The sequence below is a fragment of the Phymastichus coffea genome, unplaced genomic scaffold (assembly GCF_024137745.1).
Source record: "Phymastichus coffea isolate CEN01 unplaced genomic scaffold, Cenicafe_Pcof_1.1 PCOF00018, whole genome shotgun sequence".
Taxonomy (NCBI): domain Eukaryota; kingdom Metazoa; phylum Arthropoda; class Insecta; order Hymenoptera; family Eulophidae; genus Phymastichus; species Phymastichus coffea.
In genome coordinates, this window is record NW_026706829.1 from 3,286,534 (window position 1) to 3,310,704 (window position 24,171).

Sequence of the window (24,171 nt, forward strand, 5' to 3'; positions counted from 1 at the left end):
AATTAGTTTAACGGATATATGTCCGGTTAAATTTTAAACCTATTTCATCTAGGAGATTAGTTGGAATAAGTATTAGGTCACTCACACCTAAGATAGATCGAGTGTCACAAGTCAGGTGACTTAAGGTGAGTTCAACTTTGTTGGAAAGAAGACATCGAAAAGAAAGTATCAAGCGTAAAGGTAAATACACGTATAATCATACGTATTTATAGGAGTGGCGGTTAGCTCTGCATTGTGGGACTTTGTTCTTTAATAAACTCCGTTTTTACTAGCTAATCCATCAGGTTACAGTGTAAATAAATTACACAGGCCTGCAAGGTTTTGTTCTTTTGCAACTGAGGGTCATTTCCGAAGTAATTTTTGGCGTAGAATTCGAATCCGTCATCAGAATTGCTTCATCACGTCAGGTTTTTGAGTAATCGTCCCCTAAAGGTCGAAAAAACACGTTTTTTGGCCATATTCAAGGCTTGATTACATCGTGAGTTTATAATCTTTTCAAAAACGGTTGACGGCATCTTAAAGAAGCACTCTTATCCTTCAAAACTCATTTTTCAAATTTAAGATATCATTTTTTTTCATCAAGATATCATCAATTAAAGTTTGCCATTCTTGAGGTTTCACCATGAGCTTAAAAGTTCGGCCAATTTTCCTGGAAGAATACGATATATTTCTTAGTTTTTTTTTATAATGATTCTAGAATCATTATAAACAAAAAACTAAGAAATATATCGTATTCTTAGTTTAGTTTCGTTTATAATGATTCTAGAATCATTATAAACAAAAAACTAAGAAATATATCGTATTCTTGAATCATTATAAAAAAAAACTAAGAAATATATCGTATTCTTGAATCATTATAAAAAAAAAACTAAGAAATATATCGTATTCTTCCAGGAAAATTGGCCGAACTTTTAAGCTCATGGTGAAACCTCAAGAATGGCAAACTTCAATTGATGATATCTTGATGAAAAAAAATGATATCTTAAATTTGAAAAATGGGTTTTGAAGGATAAGAGTGCTTCTTTAAGATGCCGTCAACCGTTTTTGAAAAGAATATAAATTCACGATGTAATCAAGCCTTGAATATGGCCAAAAAACGTGTTTTTTCGACCTTTAGGGGACGATTACTCAAAAACCTGACGTGATGAAGCAATTCTGACGACGGATTCTAATTCTACGCCAAAAATTACTTCGGAAATGACCGTAAGTTGTAAAAGAACAGTGACGACTCTCTATTTTGCAGGCCTGTGTTATCTTTAGTTTATAATTATCATATTATTTATTTATAAAATCATAATCACTTGTAACTCAAACATTAAAACGTCATAATACAGGTAAATTCTTTAAAATGTCGATAAAAAACTTTAAATTAACAAATAAAAACAGCTGAATTCAAGATTTTTATTTCACTTGGAATAGCTTTCTAAAGGATCTTACAATCATATTCAGGAATAAAATCCATAGATGTTTTCTATTTCATTGAAATTTTTTTAAACAGACCATGCTCAATATCATGAAGCCAAAACCAAACTAACTTTTTGCAAAAGGCTACTGATCATCTGAGTATCTTTCGGGTACAGAAGTAATATAATTTTCTATTTCAATGGGCATGAAAACATATGGTCGATTTATATATTTAGGTGTACAGTATTTTATTTGTATCGGTTTCAATACAGGCGTACTAAATTTTTCGATCTATCGTAAAATATTCCGTAATTAAAAAATCGAAGTACATTTATCGTTGGAAAAATAATAACTATTATTTCCCCTTCATCTGTATTTAATCTTAATAATTATATTAGTAATCTTGATCTTAGGAGTCGTCCCTAAGGACGTCCCCTTAGGGACGACTCCTAAGATCAAGATTACTAATATAATTATCAAACATCAGGAGTGGAAAAAATTAACAATAATTTATTTAATCTTAATATTTTCTCAGTATACTCTAGATTACCGTGTATACTTTGAAAAAAACAATTTTTTTGCACCGTGTATAACGGGGTTCCTGCTCAGCTGGCTCGAGCGGGACACGCTATATAAAAGTAGCCGCGGAAAAGTAGATGAATGGCTCTCCAGAGTAGATCAGCACTCTTGCACCGAACGTCCTGGGTCCAGCAGCTCAGTTGCCTCCTTCCCGAGTCGGAAACTTGGCCCGCGGAGAGTGTCGTAGGCTTTCGCGTGACAAAGCGCGACAGCCAAAGAGAAGCTAAAGTGCGTAATCGCATGTACAACTAGAAATCGAGGAAAATGATAGACAGCAAAGGGATGAGTTCAATTCATTTATTCAACAAACGAACGGTAGCGTAATTCGCACGCAGTATAAGGGGCAGCGTGGATGGTCTCGCGTCAAATTTTAGTGCAGCCGACAGGCTGCACACACGCTACGCAGCGAGGAACTTGCTCGCGCACGCCCTGTAAGAGCGGTTAGGCACAATGGCGACGGCTAGCCGGCGCGTACCGTTCGAACGAGAAAGCGACATCGCTTACTCGTGTCGGCTCTTTAGCCGGCCGAAGTGTCTCGGTAACTTGACTTAGATGAAGACGGCAATCGCACTTGCTCGTTGTAAACCGGACGAAGCGACAGTACGCGTGTAACGGAAGCCTATTCGTAGGCCGAGCGAAAACAGAAAAGAAATAATCAACTATGCGGCAAAGTATCAATAAGGATACGCAGTTTAAGCAACGCAGGAGGAGAGAGCCATAGAGAGAGAAGCCAAGTTAACAAACTGGTACTTACCGTGCTGGAACAGACGAGTCGCTCTATAGTTAATTCGTGAGTAACTCTCGGCGCACTCGCTTACAAAGGATTGGTTAGTCGCGTTACCGCTTCTTGCGTTAACGCTTTTTCTCTCTGCCGCTATCCCCGAGTGTTCACAAGACTCTTCAGGAGCAGCGTCGATGGTGGTCACGTGTGTGGCTATTAAACCTAATTGCTCTCTCGAGTAATTAGCGAGCTCGCGTTGCCGGTTGCTTGTTCGTTGCCGGTCGGAAGCAGACTTACTTTTTTTTTTTGTCCCTACTCTCTCTCTCTCCTCGAAGGGCTCGCCTCTCCGCGAGGTTCGCGCCGCGAGTCGATATCGATAATCGAACTATAATCGCGTCGCTTACCGGTTCGCTGACGTCCACGCTGCAATTATTTAAACATGTTTACATGATAATTAATTATTATAGATAATTATTATTTGATGGCTTCCTGGGGAGAGAGAGACATAACGAACTTACATGCCGTTCGTTATACGTGTATATTCAGCAGAAATAAAACCTATATTGTTCAAAATAAATTTTTCTAAAGCTTTACAAAAACGGAACTGTATTTCATCCAAATACTTTTTTTCTATTTCAAATAAAGCCTTGCCAGAACCAATTAATATACACCCATTAACATCACTTGTAAATTTGAACGGCTTTCCGTTTATACTTTGAACGACTTTTTGCATTTCTAAAGTCATTAGAAAAGTTTCTAAAAATTTATTAACCGATTTACGAACTAAAAATTTCCTTGTTATCTGTAAAGCAAGATCTTTTGAACTTTTCTTTGCATTGAGTTGGCATCTATTCTTATTCTCAAATTTAACTGAATTGTTTACCCACAACGGTCCACAATTTTGTACTGCTTCAACTACGCGTATCAGTAAATGGACGTTAGATGTTATCCATTTTTTGCTATAATTGAATTGTAATGTCATGTTATACCTCATGTACAAGCTATGCGCATAATCGGCTTCTGATGGCAAAATATTTTGGTTCAAATGTATATTTGTGCTTTGACGTATATTGCCAGATCTATTAAGTATTTATCGTCTAGAATACTTTTTAAACATACTAAAGAATAAAAATTAAGCCATGACCGCCATTCATTTACTTTCTATGAAGCTTTTTAGTCGATTATTCGCGGTGTACGTGACGTGCAAGTTGATGTTTTGATTCTACGCAAACGCATATTAATTAAACCTTTTTGAGCGGGATTATTGATATATATGGTTCATCGCAATTATATAACAACAAACGAGTGTGTTACGTGGTAACGCATAAACATAATGCATGTATTGATTCTGGAACCATTATGTTAACGAAATAAAAATTGAAATATTTTTAATTTATTAGTACCTACGCTCCTTTCACTTTATCAATTTGCTTATGTTTGAGTTAAACTTGAATCATTTACTCTTTAGTTTCTTCATCTGTACGGAATTCCGGTACATCATTTACAATCAGCACATATTTAACTTGTTTATCGATCAATTTTGCTCTTATTTTGCAAGAATAATAACATTTATTTACGTTGAACTGCTTCATGTACATTATTTTGGGTCGACATATTATATTTACTGAAGACATTATTGGTATTACCTTAATGTTGATGATTTAGTTTTTTAATTTTCTTTCAACTTCTTTAGTTGATAAGAGATTAGATTTTTTGACAAATGATTATAGAAAAAGTTTCATTTTTGTATCGACTGAATCAATCCCCATACTGTGTATTAACAGATTTTTATCGTGAAACTTAAGTTTTAATTCGTGAACAAAAATAAGTCATATTATAGTTTTACTTAAATTTGCGCTCTGGCATCCAACTATGCTGAAAATATAATATAAATTATTTATACTACCGAAAGGTAGCCTAGGTTTCTACAATTTCTTGTACAAAATCCCATCAAAAATGTCTTATTCCATTTTTTATTTTTTTCTGTTCGTTAAATCTATAGTTCATCTTTTTCTATGTGCTTACAAGATTCCAAAAAGTCACAAAACTGCTTTTCAAAATTCAATCATAAATAAAAATCTCACTGGCTCCTCATTTGTGAAACCGCATGAACAAATGATATTTTTTTAACTGCCATCTTGTTCGTCAATATGGTTTTTACATTATGAACAATACGAGGGTGGTCCGATAAGTACTTAGCCTCACCGCCCGATGGCGCCACTCTCGCAAAAGAAATATTCTATCACGTAGTATAACCTTCTCGATGGTTACTGTCAAGATTTCAGCCGGATCGGAGTTGTAGTTTATTTTTGAGAGCGTGTGAAAGCAATTGTGTCCGTTGATTTTTGAAAAATGGAAAAAGAGTAGTATCGTTTCTGGGATTCACAAGATGTGATCTACACCGACTACCTGGAGAGGGGCAAAACGGTCACAGAGCTGTACTATGTCGAATTATTGGGCCGATTCGACGTCGAATTGCAGAAAAAACGGCCCCATTTGGCGAAGAAAAAAGTGCTCTTCCACCATGACAACGCACCGGCTCACACCTCCGCCGTCGCCATGGCGAAATTGGTTGAATTAGGTTATGAACTGCTGCCTCATCCACCGTATTCTCCAGATTTAGCCCCGTGCGACTTCTTTTTGTTTCCAAACTTGAAAAAGTCACTCGCCGGGCAGAAATTTGAGTCGAATGAGGAGGTAATCGCTGCCACGGAAGCCTACTTTTCAGACCTCGAGGAAACGTATTTTTTAGACGGGTTAAAGAAGTTGGAGCATCGCTGGGCCAAGTGTATCGAACTAAAAGGAGACTATGTTGAAAAATAAAATGCCAATTTTCCAAAATTTTCGTTTTTCTTTTGTAGACTAAGTACTTATCGGACCACCCTCGTACATGTGAAATGTTATGAAGCTATAAAACACTTATTCGATCTTGTATTAAAATATATTACATATATATATTGTATCAGGGTATGATGTTTGGAAGACTACGCCGGGTTCGGGTTCGCGGGTATGTCTTGTACCATGTGAGTGAATAAACACGAGTTGCGCAAGCGTTGCCGTGTCGTCACGCAATGGCGTATGCTTTAGCGGCTCTTTGCGTGCTTATTAAAAATTGCCCCCACGGACAATCACAAACGCTTTCTTTGCGTCGATCCTCAGACCGCGATCTTACCTTGGGCGTATGCGCTTACCTCCGGGCGAAGTCCCCGTTGGTTGCTGCCGTTATTTTTATTAGGCAGCTATAGTTTCACTCGAAAGTATTGGGGAAATTCCGCTAGCTGAAAATGGATGCAAAAGCATGAAGTTGTAACGGTGCCGGTGGATTTGACCTGCACCGTGTGTCTCTTATCTCTCCCTACCATCGGCAGGAACTCATGGCAGACCTATGGCGCATAGTTCACGTGCCTGATGCCAGCCTTTATATTTCAGCACCGCTACCGCAACAAGAAAGAAGAGGAGAGATAGAGAGAGGCAGCGGCATTGGCCGACAAGACCGCGTAGTAACATGCGCTCTTGTAAGAGAGAAAGAGAGAGAGAGAGAGAGAAAGAGAGAGAAAAGAGAGAAAGAAAAGAACGCGACGAGTGCAGGCAGGCGCGTGACACTGGCCGCGCTTGACGGTGCCGCGTGCCGCCGATTAGGTAAGTGAGTGGAGAGAGCGTGAGAAGCAGTCTCTCACGCACTCGGAAGCATACTCGCGACGGGCAGTAAAAAGTTGCCCATAGCAGAGAGAGGTGCACGGACCCCCTGCAGTCAGTAAGAAAAGGCGAGGAAACCGAGACGGCACACTATGGGCTAAAATGAAAAATGTTGTGACAAAATAAAATTGCATACGATAGAAACACGATATGGAAATGAATCAAAGGCTGTTTTAAAGCTGAAGTGATGCTGAATACAGGAAAATTATTCCGATTCAAAAATATTCAATTTGACCTTGAAAATTTCAAGGTCAAAGTCACAACTTTCACAAAAAAAAACCACTTTAACGTTTTTTAACACACTCAGCGATTTTCTTTTGAAAAAGTAAGACAGCTATTGTGTAGGCCTTGAAAAACTACATCTAAAAACGCTCTTCAAAAAATTTTTTTCAATTATTGGTCATCGAGGTACGTATCCTGAAAGGTATACATTTTTTCAAGTAGAAAAACTCGGAAATGGTTAGAAATGGTTTTATATTCGGATTCATTATCAATCAATATTATATTGCCATTTAATATTTACAGACCAAATGCAAATAGCAATGTATCCGAAGATAGTCAAAATACACAGTCGGATGAAGAATGTAATGAACAAGAAGAAACTGAAATATATTCGATCGATGAATTAGACTGTGATATTGTTATAGACATTTAAATGTATTTCATTAGATTGTAAGTATGTGTTGTATAAACAAGAATCTTTTCATTTCTATTATTTTTTTTTTGTTTTAATTGTGACATACTCTTACTAAAACTACCACTATAGGTGTGAATGTGTGTGTACGCGAAATTCGTACTTTTCATCCGGTCATTGAGGGTTGCTAGTACTGCTATTGGGTTTTTCGGGAATTCATAGTATTGCCATTGGATTATTAGGGGGGAAGTTCTTATTTGGGGGTTATTACCATTGCCGTAGGGTTATTATGGGTATATTAATGGATTAGTAGGGGGTGACAGCATTTTTTTATACGTAGAATTTCATGCAGAATTCGAATCCACGATAAAAAGTAGGTGTTTCTGTCGAAAAAACCCCTTGACCTAGAAATGACCTTGACGAAACATGTTCAAGGTCAATATAAATGTTACAGAAATATGGCCCCTTCAATGTTAAAGAACTTTTGTATGAGACATTTTTTCGCTTTCCCAGATTGTTTCCGAGTTTTTCTACTTGAAAAAATGTGTACCTTTCAGGATACGTACCTCGATGACCAATAATTGAAAAAAATTTGTTGAAGAGCGTTTTTAGATGTAGTTTTTCAAGGCCTACACAATGGCTGTCTTACTTTTTCAAAAGAAAATCGCTGAGTGTGTTAAAAAACGTTAAAGTGGTTTTTTTTTGTGAAAGTTGTGACTTTGACCTTGAAATTTTCAAGGTCAAATTGAATATTTTTGAATCGGAATAATTTTTCTGTATTCAGCATCACTTCAGCTTTAAAACAGCCTTTGATTCATTTCCATATCGTGTTTCTATCGCATGCAATTTTATTTTGTCACAACATTTTTCATTTTAGCCCATAGTGCGGCATTAGCAATCTGCCCGGATCCAGCCTATCATTTCGGCGAGCCCTTCCAACCACAGATTTTCCTGCAGGACGTTATCACCATCATCGGCAAGGCACTGCATCGAAGGAGATCTTCAGTCGTCAGGTCATTTTCTAATCTCTCTCTTGAATTCTCACTCTACGGCTACTCGCGGCTTGTGCGCTGTGCCAGGCTCTCACGGGCCGGCACGGCTAGTTTGGTTATTAACATAATTTAGATTATATCGAGTCGGTAGCGAGATGGCAAGGTGCTAACGTGCCGGCCATCTCCTTCAGCGATCGTAGATTGTCAATAGTTAGATAAGGCGCGCGATAGATTGACCAAACTGTTAACGCTCAAGGTAGCGTATTGTAATAAATAGATTTACCAAGATAAGAGGAATGATCATTGCGTTTACCTTTCTCTTTACCTTGTCAGGAGCAATACACCGCCTCCCTTGCCTTCTCCCTTTATAAATAATTAGTAATAGCAATAGATTTATCGGCGATATAGGCCGACCCTATTACAAAGTCGTATTGCCGAAACGAACGTATAGATATGGGAATGCACACTTCCAATGGGCCAGTTAATGATTAACATAAATGAATTTTATTATCGTAAAGGTACACCTTATTGTTCTGGTATTCATTTATAAATTTTCGGCCTGTACTACGATAACAATTTCTAACACGTAGCAGATGCAGGCGCCGCCATCTTGTCGTTGCCGCACTCACGCTATGATCACTCGCCTACGCTAGATTCGTCATACGCGCGCGATCATTTCTATTCGTTTGTGATCGCACGTGAGATCGATTGTCAGTTTTATCTCTAATACGCGAATTCATTACGCAAAGCTGGACAGCTTACCTCGTGAGAGCCACTCTTAGCCGATCTGTCATTCAGGTTATTCTCCTTTTTCTCTGGGTTTACCGGGGGAATCGGTCGACGGAGTTGGGCGTCCGTCAAAGTTCTCTCTCTCTCTTAAGATGTCCTCTTTTCTTAGCAGGTGTCCCGGTAAAAGGTCACGACACTCTTTAAATAACGTATTAAGTAGTACACATACGAGGTCTGTTCCAAAAGTATCCGACCTACGTTCATATCTTTGCGCAGAAAGACTCAGGTGATCTCTGGAGGGTATGAACGTCTTCAGCAACTCCTAACCTTCTCATCAGTAGCCTAGCCCGGGATACCGATAAAATGCCTGAGTTTCCGCGCAACATGTAATTGTTTACAAAGACTTTTTTGTGTTCGTCTCAATTCGTTTATTGCTAAAAATGTCAGAACGAACCGAACAGCAAATTTGCATAAAATTTTACTTTGATCTCGGTAAAAGTTTGGTTATGATCCGGAAACAAAACAACGATCTTCTCAATGAAAGCTTCCATCCGAGCCTCGGCCCAAAAAAGCACGTCAAAGTTGAAGCAACATCAAGTCAATGTTGATTATTGTTTTCGATTATAAAGGACGTTGTGCACCACGAATATAGTCCTACAGATCAGGTAATCAACAAAGAGTACTACGTTGAAGTTTTGAAAAGATGTCACGTAATACAACACTAAATTTCTCACGGGATTTATCACGTAATTCATCACGTGATAGATCTTTCAATTTGTCATCCTATCAATCACGTAATGAATGACGTGATTTTTTTCAACCGGGCGTGATGCAGTCAGGAGAAAACGATCACAACTTTGGGTAACCGGTAACTGGCTTCTTCATCACGACAATGTTCCAGCGCATTCATCAAATCTTGTGCATCAGTATTTATTGAAACACATGTCGACGCTAATCTTTGATTTACTATATCCTCTAGTTCCTGCCCACCAGCAATGCAATATCAACTCCGGAGATAAGAACAATGCAGCACGATCACATTGAACTCATGATAGTGTAAATATCAATAATAATGACTGTATATAGAGATGTTTAGTTGCATTAGCTATTCCCAAGTTCTATTTGTCGCGTAAAGCAACATAATAAAGCAATTTGCAGCCTACCAACATATCTATCAAAATAACTAACCATTACGTTAATTTTAGCTCTAGATTGAAGAATTTCAGGGTATGTTGAGGAAGAGCTCGAACTTGTTGCTTGCTTGCAAGTACAAGTGATGAGTGGCGCGATGAGCAACCAGCGAGACACAAAAATCGGTGTTGGGATCTGATAGAGTTAGATCTGTTCGTTACAGTATATTTAGAATTGAACATCCTATGGATGTAGTTGCATTGGCCTTAAGATCTAGCAAAGATGAACAAGCGCTATAGCTATATTTTGACTGAAATCCTTGATGAAAAAGTTTTGATAAAATATTGCGAAAATTCTCTTAAAATATGTTCCAAAACTGTGGACATGTAAAGAAATATCAAAATATAAAACTATATATTTATTATGATTGCCATAAATCATTACAGTACTACATACCAATTTTGCAATCCGTTTTTGCTTGTGGGATTAAGCTGTAGGTCTAGGTATTTTCTGTTTATTACTATCATGATTAAGATAACTTGTATAATTTCCTCTTTTCATTTCTAAACGAAAAAATTAGAAAAAAAAATATTTATTCAAAATATTAAAAACATGGGGTTATATTTTTGATAAAGGTTCAAAAAAGTATTTAAAAATATAAGCTAAAGACATTATAGAATTAAATGCTAGTGAATTTGAAAAAAATTAAGAGGACAACACCTACAACAATAAATCTTACATGTACACCACAAATGGTGAAACCAGAAAATGTAACGTGTTATTCACTGCTAAATAAAACAATATTTTCTAAATATATTGATTGAAAATTCATAAAGTTTATAGACTTTATGAATATAGTTAATATCTTTCTATTTATCGGCTAATATTATATATTGTTATTAATTTTAATATATTCTTATGTTATGTAATCTTGGATCTTGTTCCCTTATTATTTTGAAAATAATGTTTAAAATTATGTTATTTTTAATATAAAGCTACATCTTTTTAGTAGATAAAAAGAGCATTGATTATGAAATTGAAATCTTCAAGAAGAAGATAGTGCCAAAATGCGACTCGTTTTTGAGTATGATCCAAAAGAAATGATAAATAAAAGAAAAGAGAAAAAGTCTATAGAAATAAAATCTGTGCCTAGTGCTAGCAATAAAAGGAACAATAACAATTTTCACAGTAATATAAAATTTGGCATAGTTTTTAATTTCTTAACTTTCTAGATTTTCGTTAGAATAATAAAAAAGCTATTTAAATTAAAAAAGTACTGAAACAAAACCAAATCATTACTGCATATCTGAAAAATCATTATGAACATCAAGCTGATAGGTTATCTTCAAATAAAGAAGTTAAAGAGACAGTATAATTTACACCATCTTTATAAAAACAGCTACCGGAACTCTATCCACCAGTGACCTCATAATTAATGCCAATATTTGCCAGCTAGATTAGTACCGCTATCCTCACAAGACTACTCATCATATACACTGCCCGTCAATCACTTTTGCCATGTATACCTCAAAATTAGGCATACTTGAAAGTTTTGTATCTCGGTCGGAAATCATCGTATCACAAAATACCGCAGGGCATTTTAAAGGTAATTGCAAAAGCTTCCATTTAAGAAGTGCAGAGACTTAAAAATGAAAATATGTGTTTTTTACAGAATAACGAGTGGCTAGACCCTCGTTATGTCTCTCTCTCTCTCTCTCTATACATAATTATAATTATCCTCATAGGTATATGTATACTTATCATGTATTTATTTCACATGTATGGCAGCCAAAGGTAAGTCAGAGAGAACACTAATAGAGGGCGAGCTAGAGAGAGAGAATTCAGGAAGCCGGCGCGACGCGCGCGAGAAGGAGAGAGGGGCAGGAGGAAGCCCCGCGATAAGAACTCTCTCTTGTACCGGCGACTTCGAAGACGTGGACGTGTGACGAGCGGCTATACACGTGCTTGCGATCTTTTGCTATCCGACTTTTCGTGACTAACTTTCTGTGACTGACTTTTCGGTTTCCTGCGAGTACGCGAGTGTCCACTCAGTGTGAGGTTTCGGTGCCGAGATTGCCCCTAGTGCCTTTGGTGGGCTAGTTCCTGCGACCACGCGTGCGAGCCTTTAAGGCCGCCCGCCTCTTGACTGCACCCGAGCTGCACACTGCGCGTCCTCGCGAGCCACGTGCGAGGCTGAGGATATCGCCTGCAGGGCTAACGCCGAGACATTATTGTAAGTACCATCTCGAATGCGTGTCTCTCTCGCTAGCTTTTCGCTGCTCTCTCTCCCGCTTACGCTGCGTCCTAATTCTGTACCTTTCTCTGTAGTAAACTCTATGCTTTTGTATATCTGCTCTCTTTCTCTGTGCTTTCTTTACCTATCGTAATCAGTCCCGCTCCGTCCGGCTCTCGCCCCTGAATTTCGTGATCGCTCAAAAGCGCCCATAAGATCACACGACGCTCTCTGCGGGCTAAGGCGACAGACGCTTTACCACGCCGTTTCTGTTGCTGCCGGGTTAGGCTTTGCGCAGCCTATTACGAGGCCCACTCCGAGCTGTTTCTAATTCCCTCGTAAATTATATAACGAGTGACCCACGCTGGATCAAAACCCCGTTATATTATAGCGCCCAACAACACATGGGTTTGATAGCTTTTACGAAAACTACGAAATTCGAATTATAATTGTATAGCGAAAGCGCGTGTTCGTGGAATCCACCGAGGAATGCGACGCGCGCGACGAGAGGAGAATTGTTTACGTTTAGAAGCTAGCCGTAGCGCACGACCAAAACAAGGCGCTCGGTTTTCAGCACCTTAAAATTTTAACATAGCGTGCGAGCGAGAGTTGTAATTCTTCGTATTTAGAAACGTACGTGTACAAGCGTAACAACATTTATTTTCCATTGTGCGTGCTGGCAACAATCGGGCGTATTCGCTTAAAAATTGTTACGCGGCCTACAATTAATATCCACTATTTCAGGATATTCCAAAATTATTGTTTTTCGTTATCAGTTTTGTAGAAAAAATTAAAAATGGCCGAAAAAGATATAACCGACCTAACAATTATAAAAGAAAAAATCGACAACTATTTAAAGAATGGATTAAGAGTTTGCCAAGTGATAGAATAGATAACGTTTTGGAAAATCTTGAACTCGTGGCAGACGGCACGATGTACGAACGCGCGAATCGCTTATATAGACGACTGCAAGGTGACTATGAAGAAAAAGACTTCATACAAACTATAGACGCGTGGGACCACGAAACGATAACACGGCGCAATAATCTTTGTCTCACTTTTATAAAATCAGACGCTCTACCGCGAGAATTGCGCGAAGACCTCGTTAACGCCGTTAGTCAAGACACAAAAGAAGATATGATAAATAATCAAGAAATAGAAGAAACGAACAACGGCGACATGTCGCTCACAACGACAGCTAATACACACGAGACACTTACGCGAGACGCGGTACGCACATACCGTATTTTCCGGTGTATACGACGCACCGGTGTATAAGACGCACCCCAAAATTTGAAGGCACATTTTGAGAAAAAATGAAAATTTTGATAAAAATTTAGTTTTGAGGAAAAAAATTCGTTTAATTGTAATAAAGCACGTCTTTTTTGTGAATTAAAGTTAATTACGGGATGATAAAAAAATATTGATACCTGTTAGCCGACGATGATTAGATACGTTGCCGTTGCATATCTCTTACCACGGGGAGGTCGACAATCAAAAGAGACATTTTCTATTTTTTTTGTTTTTTATTGTTTTTTTTATATTTTTTTTTCGATTTTTGTTGTTTTTTAAAGTTTTTTTTGCATTTTTTAAATATTTTTTGTTGTTTTTTTGTATTTATTTTTGATTTTGTTGTGTTTTATTTATTTTTGTTGTTTTTTTTATGAAATTTTCACCTTACAGAATCTAACAAATGAGACCGAAATTGATCAAGAACCAGAAGTGCTTTTTTCTTCAAGAAGCCGCCTTGTCTTCTACACAAGACTTTATGTATCCAAATTTTCTTACCACCTTCATCCATCCATCCTTTTGGGTATACATGCACTATTACACCTGTCGGTATTTTATCCTTAGGCATAGTTTTACGTTTAAAAATGATCATTGGAAGTAGCTTTACATCATCAGCACAGCAAGCAAGAACCACGGTGTAGTGGAATTGTTCATGACCACTTGTCTTTATCGTAATCGTTTTTTGTCCTTTTTTCGAAACACTTTTAGTTGACGGAACATCGAAGTTCATAGGTGTTTCATCCATATTTGCTTTCTGTCCGATTTCAAAACTCATTGCTTGTTTACGGTGAATTATATTCCGGTGAAAAGAGAGAATTTTGTCTTCGTACTATTTTGGCATTTTTTGACAAATTTTTGTTTTCACTCGTATAGCTAAACTATTGCGTTTCATGTAGCGGTGACATCATGAAGGACTTCCTTTAAAATCATTTATTTGACTTTTTAAAGCTACTTTTTGTGTATGTATGCGTATCATTTTCGTTGAAACAGCTAAGCCTTTGGAACGATTATGTTCAATCCATTGTTTAACTTCATCCTCTAATATAAGCCACTTGCTTTTTTACCACATTGCGCATGCTTTGATTTATGCATTTTAATCAAATTACTCTTCTGCGAACGCCAAAGCCTTTTTTCCTTAGTTTTTTCCCTTCGGTGGTGGGCCGAAATGATCTTCGGCAGTTCTATTGCCATGTTCTTCAGCAAATTTGATCACATTCAATTTGTAGCCCGCTGTGTACGATTTTCGTTTGTTAGTTTCGCTCATATTGGAATTCAAGTCAGTCTCTTACTTCAAAAAACACTTTCAAAATTATATTGAAATAAATGATGCAACAAAAATACCGTTTTTATAAAAAATCTCGTATTAATTATCTAGTATATTATGCGACGTTTTTTGATCCCAAGTGGCATATAGGTAATAGGTATTTTTTATCATCCTCAGACATAAAGTACGTTTACTATATATTATTGAAATAATAAAGAACTTACCTATTAAATAAGTAATCACTCTGTCATTGGCTAGTTTTGAAAGATATTCATAGTTAGTGAGGGTTGTCTAATTGCTACTATTCAGGCGCACGTTTTAGTTAGGTTAGTGGATTTGGGGTGTCTTACATTCGGTGTATAAGACGCAGGCTGGTTTTGGAGTCATGTTTGATGGTAAAAAGGTGCGTCTTATACACCGGAAAATACGGTATACACCGACGTTCGCGGTAATTACGAGCGCCCACGTACCGACATCGCAGTCAACATCGCCGTGCACAGTATCAGTAGCAAACGTAGGCTCAAGTGAATCACGTCATGCCAACACGAACACAACATGCGCGCACGAAGCATCGATACCTACAACAGGCACCCCAAGTACGATAAATTATCGTGAAGACCTCGTATGGGTTAACCTGCCTTGCGGTGAACCAAAACAAATGCAGCCGAGGAGCTAAAACGATCAGTGATAGCGGGACGGACACAGGCTCAACAAATTCTTGATCTTCAAAACTGTTTAGAAGCTATGTCGAACGAACACGACAAGCTGACAAGACAAAATAAAGATCTGAAGACCGCGAACAATAACCTCTTCGTCAGACTACAAGCAGCAGAAGTAACAGTTCAACAACAAAATGAGTGCACACGGTTTAACGCGATTCGCGCAGATAAAGCTGTCAACTTTCGCGACACGTATAGCCTCATCGATCCGGACTTTGACCTGACTATAGCCAGTCCGAATCTAAATCCCCACGCACGAATCTTCTGCTCGACAGCGAAGCAGCAGACGACACAATACGCGACAGGGCCAACAGTATATTCAGCCGCACCAGTGAGACCGGCCGACAGGATGCAAGCGGCCACGCGATTAACGGAAGCGGAGTTTTCCGACGCGATCCCTCACATCCCCGCAAACTCGAGCTGGGGAAGGGGGGTCACACCTTCAAGTCGTCCGCTCTCGCAAGCGACGGGCGCGCAACAAACGGCTGCCGCGCAAGCCCAAATCCCTTCGAGCTTCGGTGTTCCCAATTGGCGATCGAGTCCACTTCTTGCAACCTCCCGCTCGATGAGTTCAACTAGGAATCTAAGGAAAACCATCAGGGAATGGAAGATTTCTTTCGCGGGAGACGGCACCATCAGCATCGTGGAAGTTTTGGAGCGCGTGGAAGAAAACTGCTGCCTAGACCGAATAGCGGAAGATGAGCTTTTAGACTCGTTGTCCACCCTGTTTCGCGGATCCGCGCTTCGATGGTACCGCTTGCTGCGGCTCACGTGGGCGTCATATGAGCAGTTCAGAGATGCCGCGCTATCCGTCTATAGTAAATCTAGGAAGTATAATCGCAACCTATCGGTTGAAGCGCATCTGCGGACACAGGGCCCCGATGAACCGGTCCATGATTACCTCGCAGCGCTGAATACTATTTTTAGCCGCTTCGAAAGACCGTGGAGCATCGCAGACCAGATCAATTTGGCAATCGATAATATGTTGCCTAAATTGAAGAAAGAGTTGAAAAAGACTCAGAACTATTTCACGTCGTTGCCGCAGTTGTTAGCTAAAGCAATGGAAGTAGAGATCGCGGAGTCCGACGAGCACTGGAAAGCTCCCCCCTCCGCGGAACAGAGCATGCTGCCCGGCGCGGCATACTAGCCTAGGGTTAAAGCGCCGGCGAAGGCCAAAGCGAGCATCGCGTCTGTGGTAGAAAAGTTCCCTTTCTCCGAGGCCGACTTCGAGAAATCTTTCCAGAAGTTTTTCGATAAAAAGTGGCAGCATCTGGCAGCGGCTAAGAAAGGACTTCCAGCCCCCCCATAAGAGTGCAGTATAGGAGTCTGTCTCTACCAGCTCCTCGAAGGATGACAAACCTCCGGCTCACCCACGTTAACGCGAGGGAAGACGTGGCGGGGTAAACGGCCGTGGCCGCCCGGCAAGAAACGGTTGGGCCCAAGTCATCACTTCCAAGTCGGACAAAAACAAGAGCAAGCCTCCCGGACCCGATGCTGAGAGATTACTCTGTTGGGACTGCAGCTGGCCTGGGTACACCAAAGCCACCTGTCCCGAGTTCTCAAAAATCGAGGCGCCAAAAAACGTGGAGAGGAACGCGTAGATGGGGTCCCTACCGTTCCGATGGCGACCCGGACCTTCGCTACAGATGCCCCCGCGGAAGAAGCGCCAACGCGTTCCGATAGTTTTGCGGCGAGCGCGTTGGTAGAGAAGTACCCCAGATGGTGGCTGACGCTTAGCATCGGTCAATTTACTTGCAGGGCTCTGTACGACACTGGAGCCTCGCGCACCGTCCTGAACCCCATTGCCCTTCAGATTGCTGCCGCGATGAACAAGCGCGTCAACATGTATGTCGGGCCCGGCGCGAAAGCAGTCGATGGTCATTATGTCCCTATCATCGGTAATGTACAATTACCCTTTACGATGGGTGGTGTTACCCATTCGATCCACGTACTCTTCCTGAGCGAGGCTGATGCTGAGTGCACTCTCGGAAGCGACTTCGTTCGAGCCTTTTCCGCATGTTTGGATCCTGAGCCCAACAAGATAAGAATCAAAGGTTGCGATCAGGAAGTCCCGACGATTGTCTCCTCACTTCGTGCGGAGGAGGCGATGTCGCTGGCGGCCTTGGGTATCGAAGAGATCTCGAAGGAGCAGCGATAAGAAATCGATCGAGTGATGGATGACCTCCTGCCCGAACCTTTCTGCGAGCAGCTCGGCTGCACCGGATGGATCGAGCACGCCATCGACATCGGCAGCGCGCGCCCAATTAAACAGAAATACTATCCGGTGTCGCATAAGATCGAGGAGGAAATGCACGCACATGTGTATAAAATGCTGCAGATGGGAATTATTCGTAAGTCCCGCAGCGAGTGGTCTAGCCCGGTGATGATGATTCAGAAACCCGACGGCGAATACCGATTTTGTGTAGACTACCGAAAGGTGAATAGCGTTACTCGCGTGAGCGCATATCCGTTGCCCTTTATGGACGCGATACTACGGAAGCTCCAACACGCCAAGTTCGTGAGCGCAATTGACCTCGCGAGCGGATTTTGGCAGGTCCCTCTTTCGGAGAGGGCCATTCCGATAATTGCTTTCACCGTTCCGGGACTCGGGCTATTCGAATTCGTTTGAATGCCCTTCGGATTGGCTGGTGCCCCGGCAACATTTCAGATGTTGGCCGACAAGCTTATCTCACCCGAGATGGAGCCTTATGCCTTCGCGTACCTTGACGACGTGATCATCGCTACTGAAATGTTCTCAGAGCATGTCCGGTGGCTCACGCATATTCTAAAAAGAATACATGAAGCTGGCCTTACGATCAATCGCAAGAAGTCTAGGATTTGCATGACCGAGGTGCGTTATCTCGGCGTGTTGGTAAATCGCGATGGTACACGCCCCGATCCAGAACGAGTCGCACCGATACTCGAGTACCCAGCCCCGAAAAATCTTCGAGCATTGCGCAGATTCCTGGGCATGGCCTCGTGGTATCGAAAATTCTTAAACGACTATGCTACGATTTGTGAGCCGCTTAACGCGCTCACCCGCAAAGACGCCAAGTTTGAATGGCAGGAAGTGCAGCGGCAAGCTTTCAAGCAAGACAAAGCCCTTTTGGCAACGGCCTCTGTCCTAGCCAGGCCCAACTTCGCTGCGCCGTTTATCATCGAATGCGACGCAAGCGATACTGGCCTCGGAAGCGTTTTGCTACAGCGTATCGACGGCGAAGATTGAGTTCTGTGCTTCGCGAGCCGCGCCCTGACGGCGTGCGAACGTCGTTTGTCGGTTACTGAGCGCGAGTGCCTCGCCGTCGTTTGGTCGATCGAGAAGTTCCGACCCTACGTGGAAGGTTCTCACTTTACAGTTGTAAGCGACCACCAGAGCCTTAAATGGCTCACTAATTTGAAACACCCAAACGGTAAGCTCGGTCGTTGGTCCCTTGCGCTGCAATCGTATGATCTCGATATTATACATCGCAAGGGCAAGGACAATGTAGTGCCTGACGCGCTTTCACGCATGTTCGACACCGACGAAGACGAGCTCGCGGCAATCGCTTCGTTATCACTCGGCGAAAGCATAAAGGACCTGTGGTACCGCAAGAGGATGCAGGAGGTCCTCGATCAGCCCAAGGATAATCCCTATTGGAAAGTTTTAGGCGGCCGGTTATATATTTATAAGCCTGACCCCATCGTCGACGACCTCTTCGGAACTGACGACGACGCTTGGAAGCTCGTTATTCCGAAGGAAGACCGAGCGCGGGTCTTATCCGAATGCCACGAAGAGCCGATGGCTGGACATCTTGGCCGCTACAAAACCCACAAGCGCGCGAGCCTTCGCTAATATTGGCCGAAAATCCATCACGATGTAGTGATGGATTTTCAAGGAATGGAACAAAGTTGTCGATGACTTTTTGGACTCGTTCGGCGTGGTACACGAGATATGCGCCCCGTACTCGCCTAAGAGCAATCCGACCGAACACGTAAATCGCACGATCAAAACCATGATCCGTGCGTTTATCGAAGAAAAACACACGACGTGGTACGCGCATATCGCGGGGTTCGCGTTTGCCTACAACACGACAATACACGAAGCGATGCGCACGAGCCCCGCTTTCCTAAATTACGGACACCATCCCGAGCTGCCAAACTCGAAGAAGCGAGAAGAAGAACGCGCCGTGGCGCGAAATCTTGAGACGACCTCGGTTGACAACTGGCACGCTAGAATTGACAAGCTTGACGACTTCCGAGCCGTTGCCCTGCAACACTCGCGGAAAGCCCAAGATAGGCAGGAGATGTACTATAACGCTCAACATCGCGACGTTAAGTATAATGTTGGTGATAGAGTTTGGGCGAAGAATCGTGTACTATCCTCCGCCGCTAACCAGACAGCCGCGAAACTCAGCCCGAAATTCGCGGGCCGGTTCATCATTACCGCACGCCTCGGTCCCAACTCATACCAACTCCAGAACAAATAAGGTTGTGACGTTGATAAAGTCGCCGTTTGCGATTTGCGCCCGTGTTTCGACGGAGCCCAGTGCCCCGATGATGCAGCAGACAGTTCTCTCCTTGAAGGAAACAAAAACGACGAGACGATGTCGTTGAAAGAAATTTTCTCGCCCGATCGCACGCAAGAAAGCGACGAGCGCGATGCCTCGAACGACGACGTTTCGGTCACAGAAGTTATAGGGCCAGAGGCCCCAACAAGCCCACGACAGGACCTCGCGCGAGGCGAAATACCGACCGCCCCAAGGAGAAGAGGTCGTCCTCGCAAGCAAAAAATGCATGCTCCCGTCGACGTATCCCCTCGGCGCTTGCGTTCCAGGAACTAGCACCCTACGACTTTGCTTGTTTCCTCATTTTTTTCTGCTTATCTCACCTTCTATGCTATTAAAACTCTGCTACTGCTTCAAAGCTTCCTACCTCCCCAGTAGGCGCTATCGCTTGATGTAACAAATTGAGTTCGTTTCTTTTGCCTAACCTTATGTATGTTCCGTCCTATAGAGGATGCTGACTAGTGCCGAAATGGCTCCAATCGCCAAGTGGCTAGAAGAGGTGCTGCACGAAGCACTCACGTCGGCCGTAGCCAGCGCGTCCCGCCGAAACGCTACGTCGCCAACGCGCAGGGACGCTTCTCTCACACCAGCCCTTGCCTACTCCAACGCGGTAGGGGATGACTCGGCTAGCGAGAAGCGGGCTTGCTCCATTTGCGGCCTTACGGGAGTACCGCGAACCTCCGACTGCCCGAATTGGTCGAGGCACGAGCTTTGGAGGAGCGGCTGACAGCAGCCGTAGTCGTATAGCACGGTCGAAACGTGCCAACGCAGGGAAGCCTTCCTTCGAGATAAGGAAGAGTCGTCGGCCACCCACGCGGAGCGGACGGCGGTGACAGACGAGGCGTGACCAGGCACTAGGTCTGGACCTAGGTGCTACGACAATCCTCGCGACCTCACTCTCGAAGGTTCCCCCCCCCCCCCCGCCCGCCCAAGAATCAGGCATTAACGCCCACATTTTTTTCTTTTTCTCTTCTCGTTTTTTTTTATCACATGTTACCTTATAAGATTTGCGATCCGCGCGAGTAGAGAGAGTCGCGGTAAGCTACATTCCACCCAGAGCTTCTAGTGTATAAAATGTTGGAAAAAAAAATATATTTTTCTACCACTACAATGTTTTAATTTTTTTTTATCCATTAATTTTCCTTAATTGGTGGAGAGAGACAGGTTTTTCGACCTGGTACGCCCTGCTACCCAGTTCTGGGGGAGGGCCATATAACGAGTGGCTAGACCCTCGTTATGTCTCTCTCTCTATACATAATTATAACTAGCGTAAAAAATCTCGCTCGCTAACGCTCGCTCGGTACGCAAAACGAAGTCGTCAGTAAATGGAAAACATAATTGTAGTCTGTTCAATTTTATATTTTTCTATTGATTAAGCGACAGTTATATTTAAAAAACCTCGTTCGTAAACGCTCGCTTGGCTCGATAAATAATGTCGTTAGTAAATAGAGAACATACTTTCTGTCTGTTTATTTGGAAATGATTCTAAGATTAAGTATGAGTGTTAAAGTAATAAAAATTGAATATAAATTAATGGACCAGGTGGTATAAGTACAATATATTTAATAAACGATTTTATTGCCCATTCAAAACCACGTTAAATTGAATTTATCGGAGTATCGTAAAAAAGTAGGCAGAGATCTCATTAAAGCACAGAAAAATGTTGCTGACGCTAGCTCGGTACTCAAAAGCGTAGTCTGTAATAGACAAAAATTATTTTTGTAGTTAATTTATTTCAAAAGTTCCTTTTTATTTACTTCTACATATATCTATTAATGAAGATTGCATTGTGGAATGTATGTGGTAAAAATTATGATAACAGAAATGAAATATTTACAAAATTTATTAATCAACTTTAATCAACATTAATTTATTATTCTACTTTAATCGTAATTTTAAATGCATATAACAATTTTGCGAGGAAACAAATCTGTTAATTAATTTATACCTGTTAATAAGTTCACAAATCTTATTAAAATTGTCATATCTGGTGATCTTGATCTTTTTCTTCAAAACATTCTGATCATCATCATTATTCTCTAATTTTCTTTTTCTGTTATGTAAAGGTGGCATTGTGAAAGAAACTAACTTGAATTCTATGGCAAATAGCAAACATGAATTAATTGTAGTGCAATAAACATATTATACCGTTTTGTCGAATAAATCCTAAAAACGCATACCAATAGTAATAAACGGATATAAAATGTATAATATAGTAATCTAAAAAACATAACAATATATGTATTGCCGATATTCATCATACTACCAAAAATACGACAAAGCGTAATATCGATTCATAAAAAACAACGTAGAAGGCAATAAAATTAAAAAACAATATATTGTGTATTATCGAACTTACTTTCCTGACGGTTATCCAAAAAGAGATAGAATTGTATATGGCTATCGAGGAACAAAAATTTTATGTTTACGATTCCAGAATATGGCAGCGATATATATCAAAATTCATTATCCTAACGCAAAATATCTTGTTTTGTTTGCTCTCGATTTTTGCTGACCGGATCTTCAAAAATAATATAGACATATTTCTTATGTATTTAAATTTATTAAAAATTTATTAAAAATTATCATTCATGGAATTTAATGCGGACATCAATATCGTACGTTTCACTATTACGTTACAATAAAGGCAAATTCACGTTCATTGGGTAAATGAACGTGTGGCAAGGCGTCTTCAACTTAATTTCAATCGTCAATTCCGTTCCGTCGTTCCGGACTACAAGAAAATGATATATTTAAATAGTAAAATACTCTACCTCATACACATCGTACCACATTCAAGAATTGACGAATTCTTTGCTACAATTTCGCCGTTTTCGTATTAATACCCACATCAATAATAGTTAATTTCGGGATAATATACGCTCTAATTTCTTAACACAACGCCATGGATACTGTATGTACCACGTTTTCAAAATTAGCTCTAAACCTCAAAGACTTACAAATGAAATGTTTACAAACGAAAGATAACTGTAAGTATCATTTTGATATTTTATTACTGAACGACATAAACATTTCATAGAAAATTAATTGAATTTTCAAATTGCTCAGTATTAGCTCTTCTAGATGATAAAAAGGAAGAGACAAATAAAACAGATAATGAAGGGACCATGAATTGTAGACAAGATGTTATAAATACCCAGTTTTTCTATTGTAGAAAAGATTTATATGAAACACGCGTTATCAAACAAAGAGACTTATCCATTAAGAGAGCAGAAGGTAAGAGAATGTATTATATCATGTATATAAGTATAGTGCATAATTATTAATAATACATTACATGTAGATAACAACAACTGCAAGCCTGCTAATAGAAAAATGTCAGACAGTAACAAAAAGTATCATGATGTGCAACATGGCTATACCAATCACAAAAATGTACATACAAAGAGCACATGGAAGGGTTATCGTAATGTACAACATCGATATACCAATCAAAGGAAATTTCATTCGAAAAATACGTGGAAAAGTAAGTAATAAAATTCAACAATGTTTTGTAATGTAATTGAGAATTTATGCACCATGATATTAACATATTTGTATTTTCCTTCTTGATTAGGTGATCATCAACATCGTCAAAATAAGAATTATAACACATTCAGAAGTAGAGAGAAAAATTTCCGTTCCAAGATGGAATTAATACATCATGATAAAAAAAATAAAGTAAGAGATATCTTACAAGTTTTTTATGAAATTTCTAAGTATAAATAAACTATATTGTAACTTCATGAATTTATAATTTTTTATTATGAATAAATTTTCATCATATCATAAATGTTTATTTTTTTATTTTAGAATATTCAACTATTAATAGAGAATTTCTATATAATCATTATTATATAGAATTATTATTATTATTATATTATTATTATATACTTATTTTGACATTGCCTACGGCTTTAAGAAACAATTGAATAACTTATAATTGTAATTGACTAACTGCATAATTATTCATAATACTTTAACATTTGTTTATCTAATTAATCATGTTGTTTAAAGAAATCATTCTTTCACCATGTAAGTATCATTTATTGTGTATAATTTCAGAAAATTTAACAATCATTACAAAAATCGAAAACAAATAAAAATATATCAATATACATTATGCTTTGTGCATATCACGATTAATGCATTATAGAAGTCGATGCTAAATTGTATAATGAATTTGTTTATCTACTATACATACTAAAACATCAATCTGTCAGCGCAAGAAATGA

General features: G+C 40.1%; 1 protein-coding gene across 1 annotated transcript; it reads left to right on the top strand.

Annotated features, from left to right (window-relative positions):
* The first annotated feature begins 22,738 nt into the window (after positions 1-22,738).
* LOC131675281 (uncharacterized) lies at positions 22,739-23,665 on the top strand. The gene is made up of 4 exons (XM_058954208.1): positions 22,739-22,926; positions 23,006-23,173; positions 23,241-23,423; positions 23,514-23,665. The coding sequence occupies exons 1-4, from the start codon at positions 22,842-22,844 to the stop codon at positions 23,663-23,665; spliced, it is 588 nt and encodes a 195-aa protein (XP_058810191.1). The 5' UTR covers positions 22,739-22,841.
* Positions 23,666-24,171: the final 506 nt, after the last annotated feature.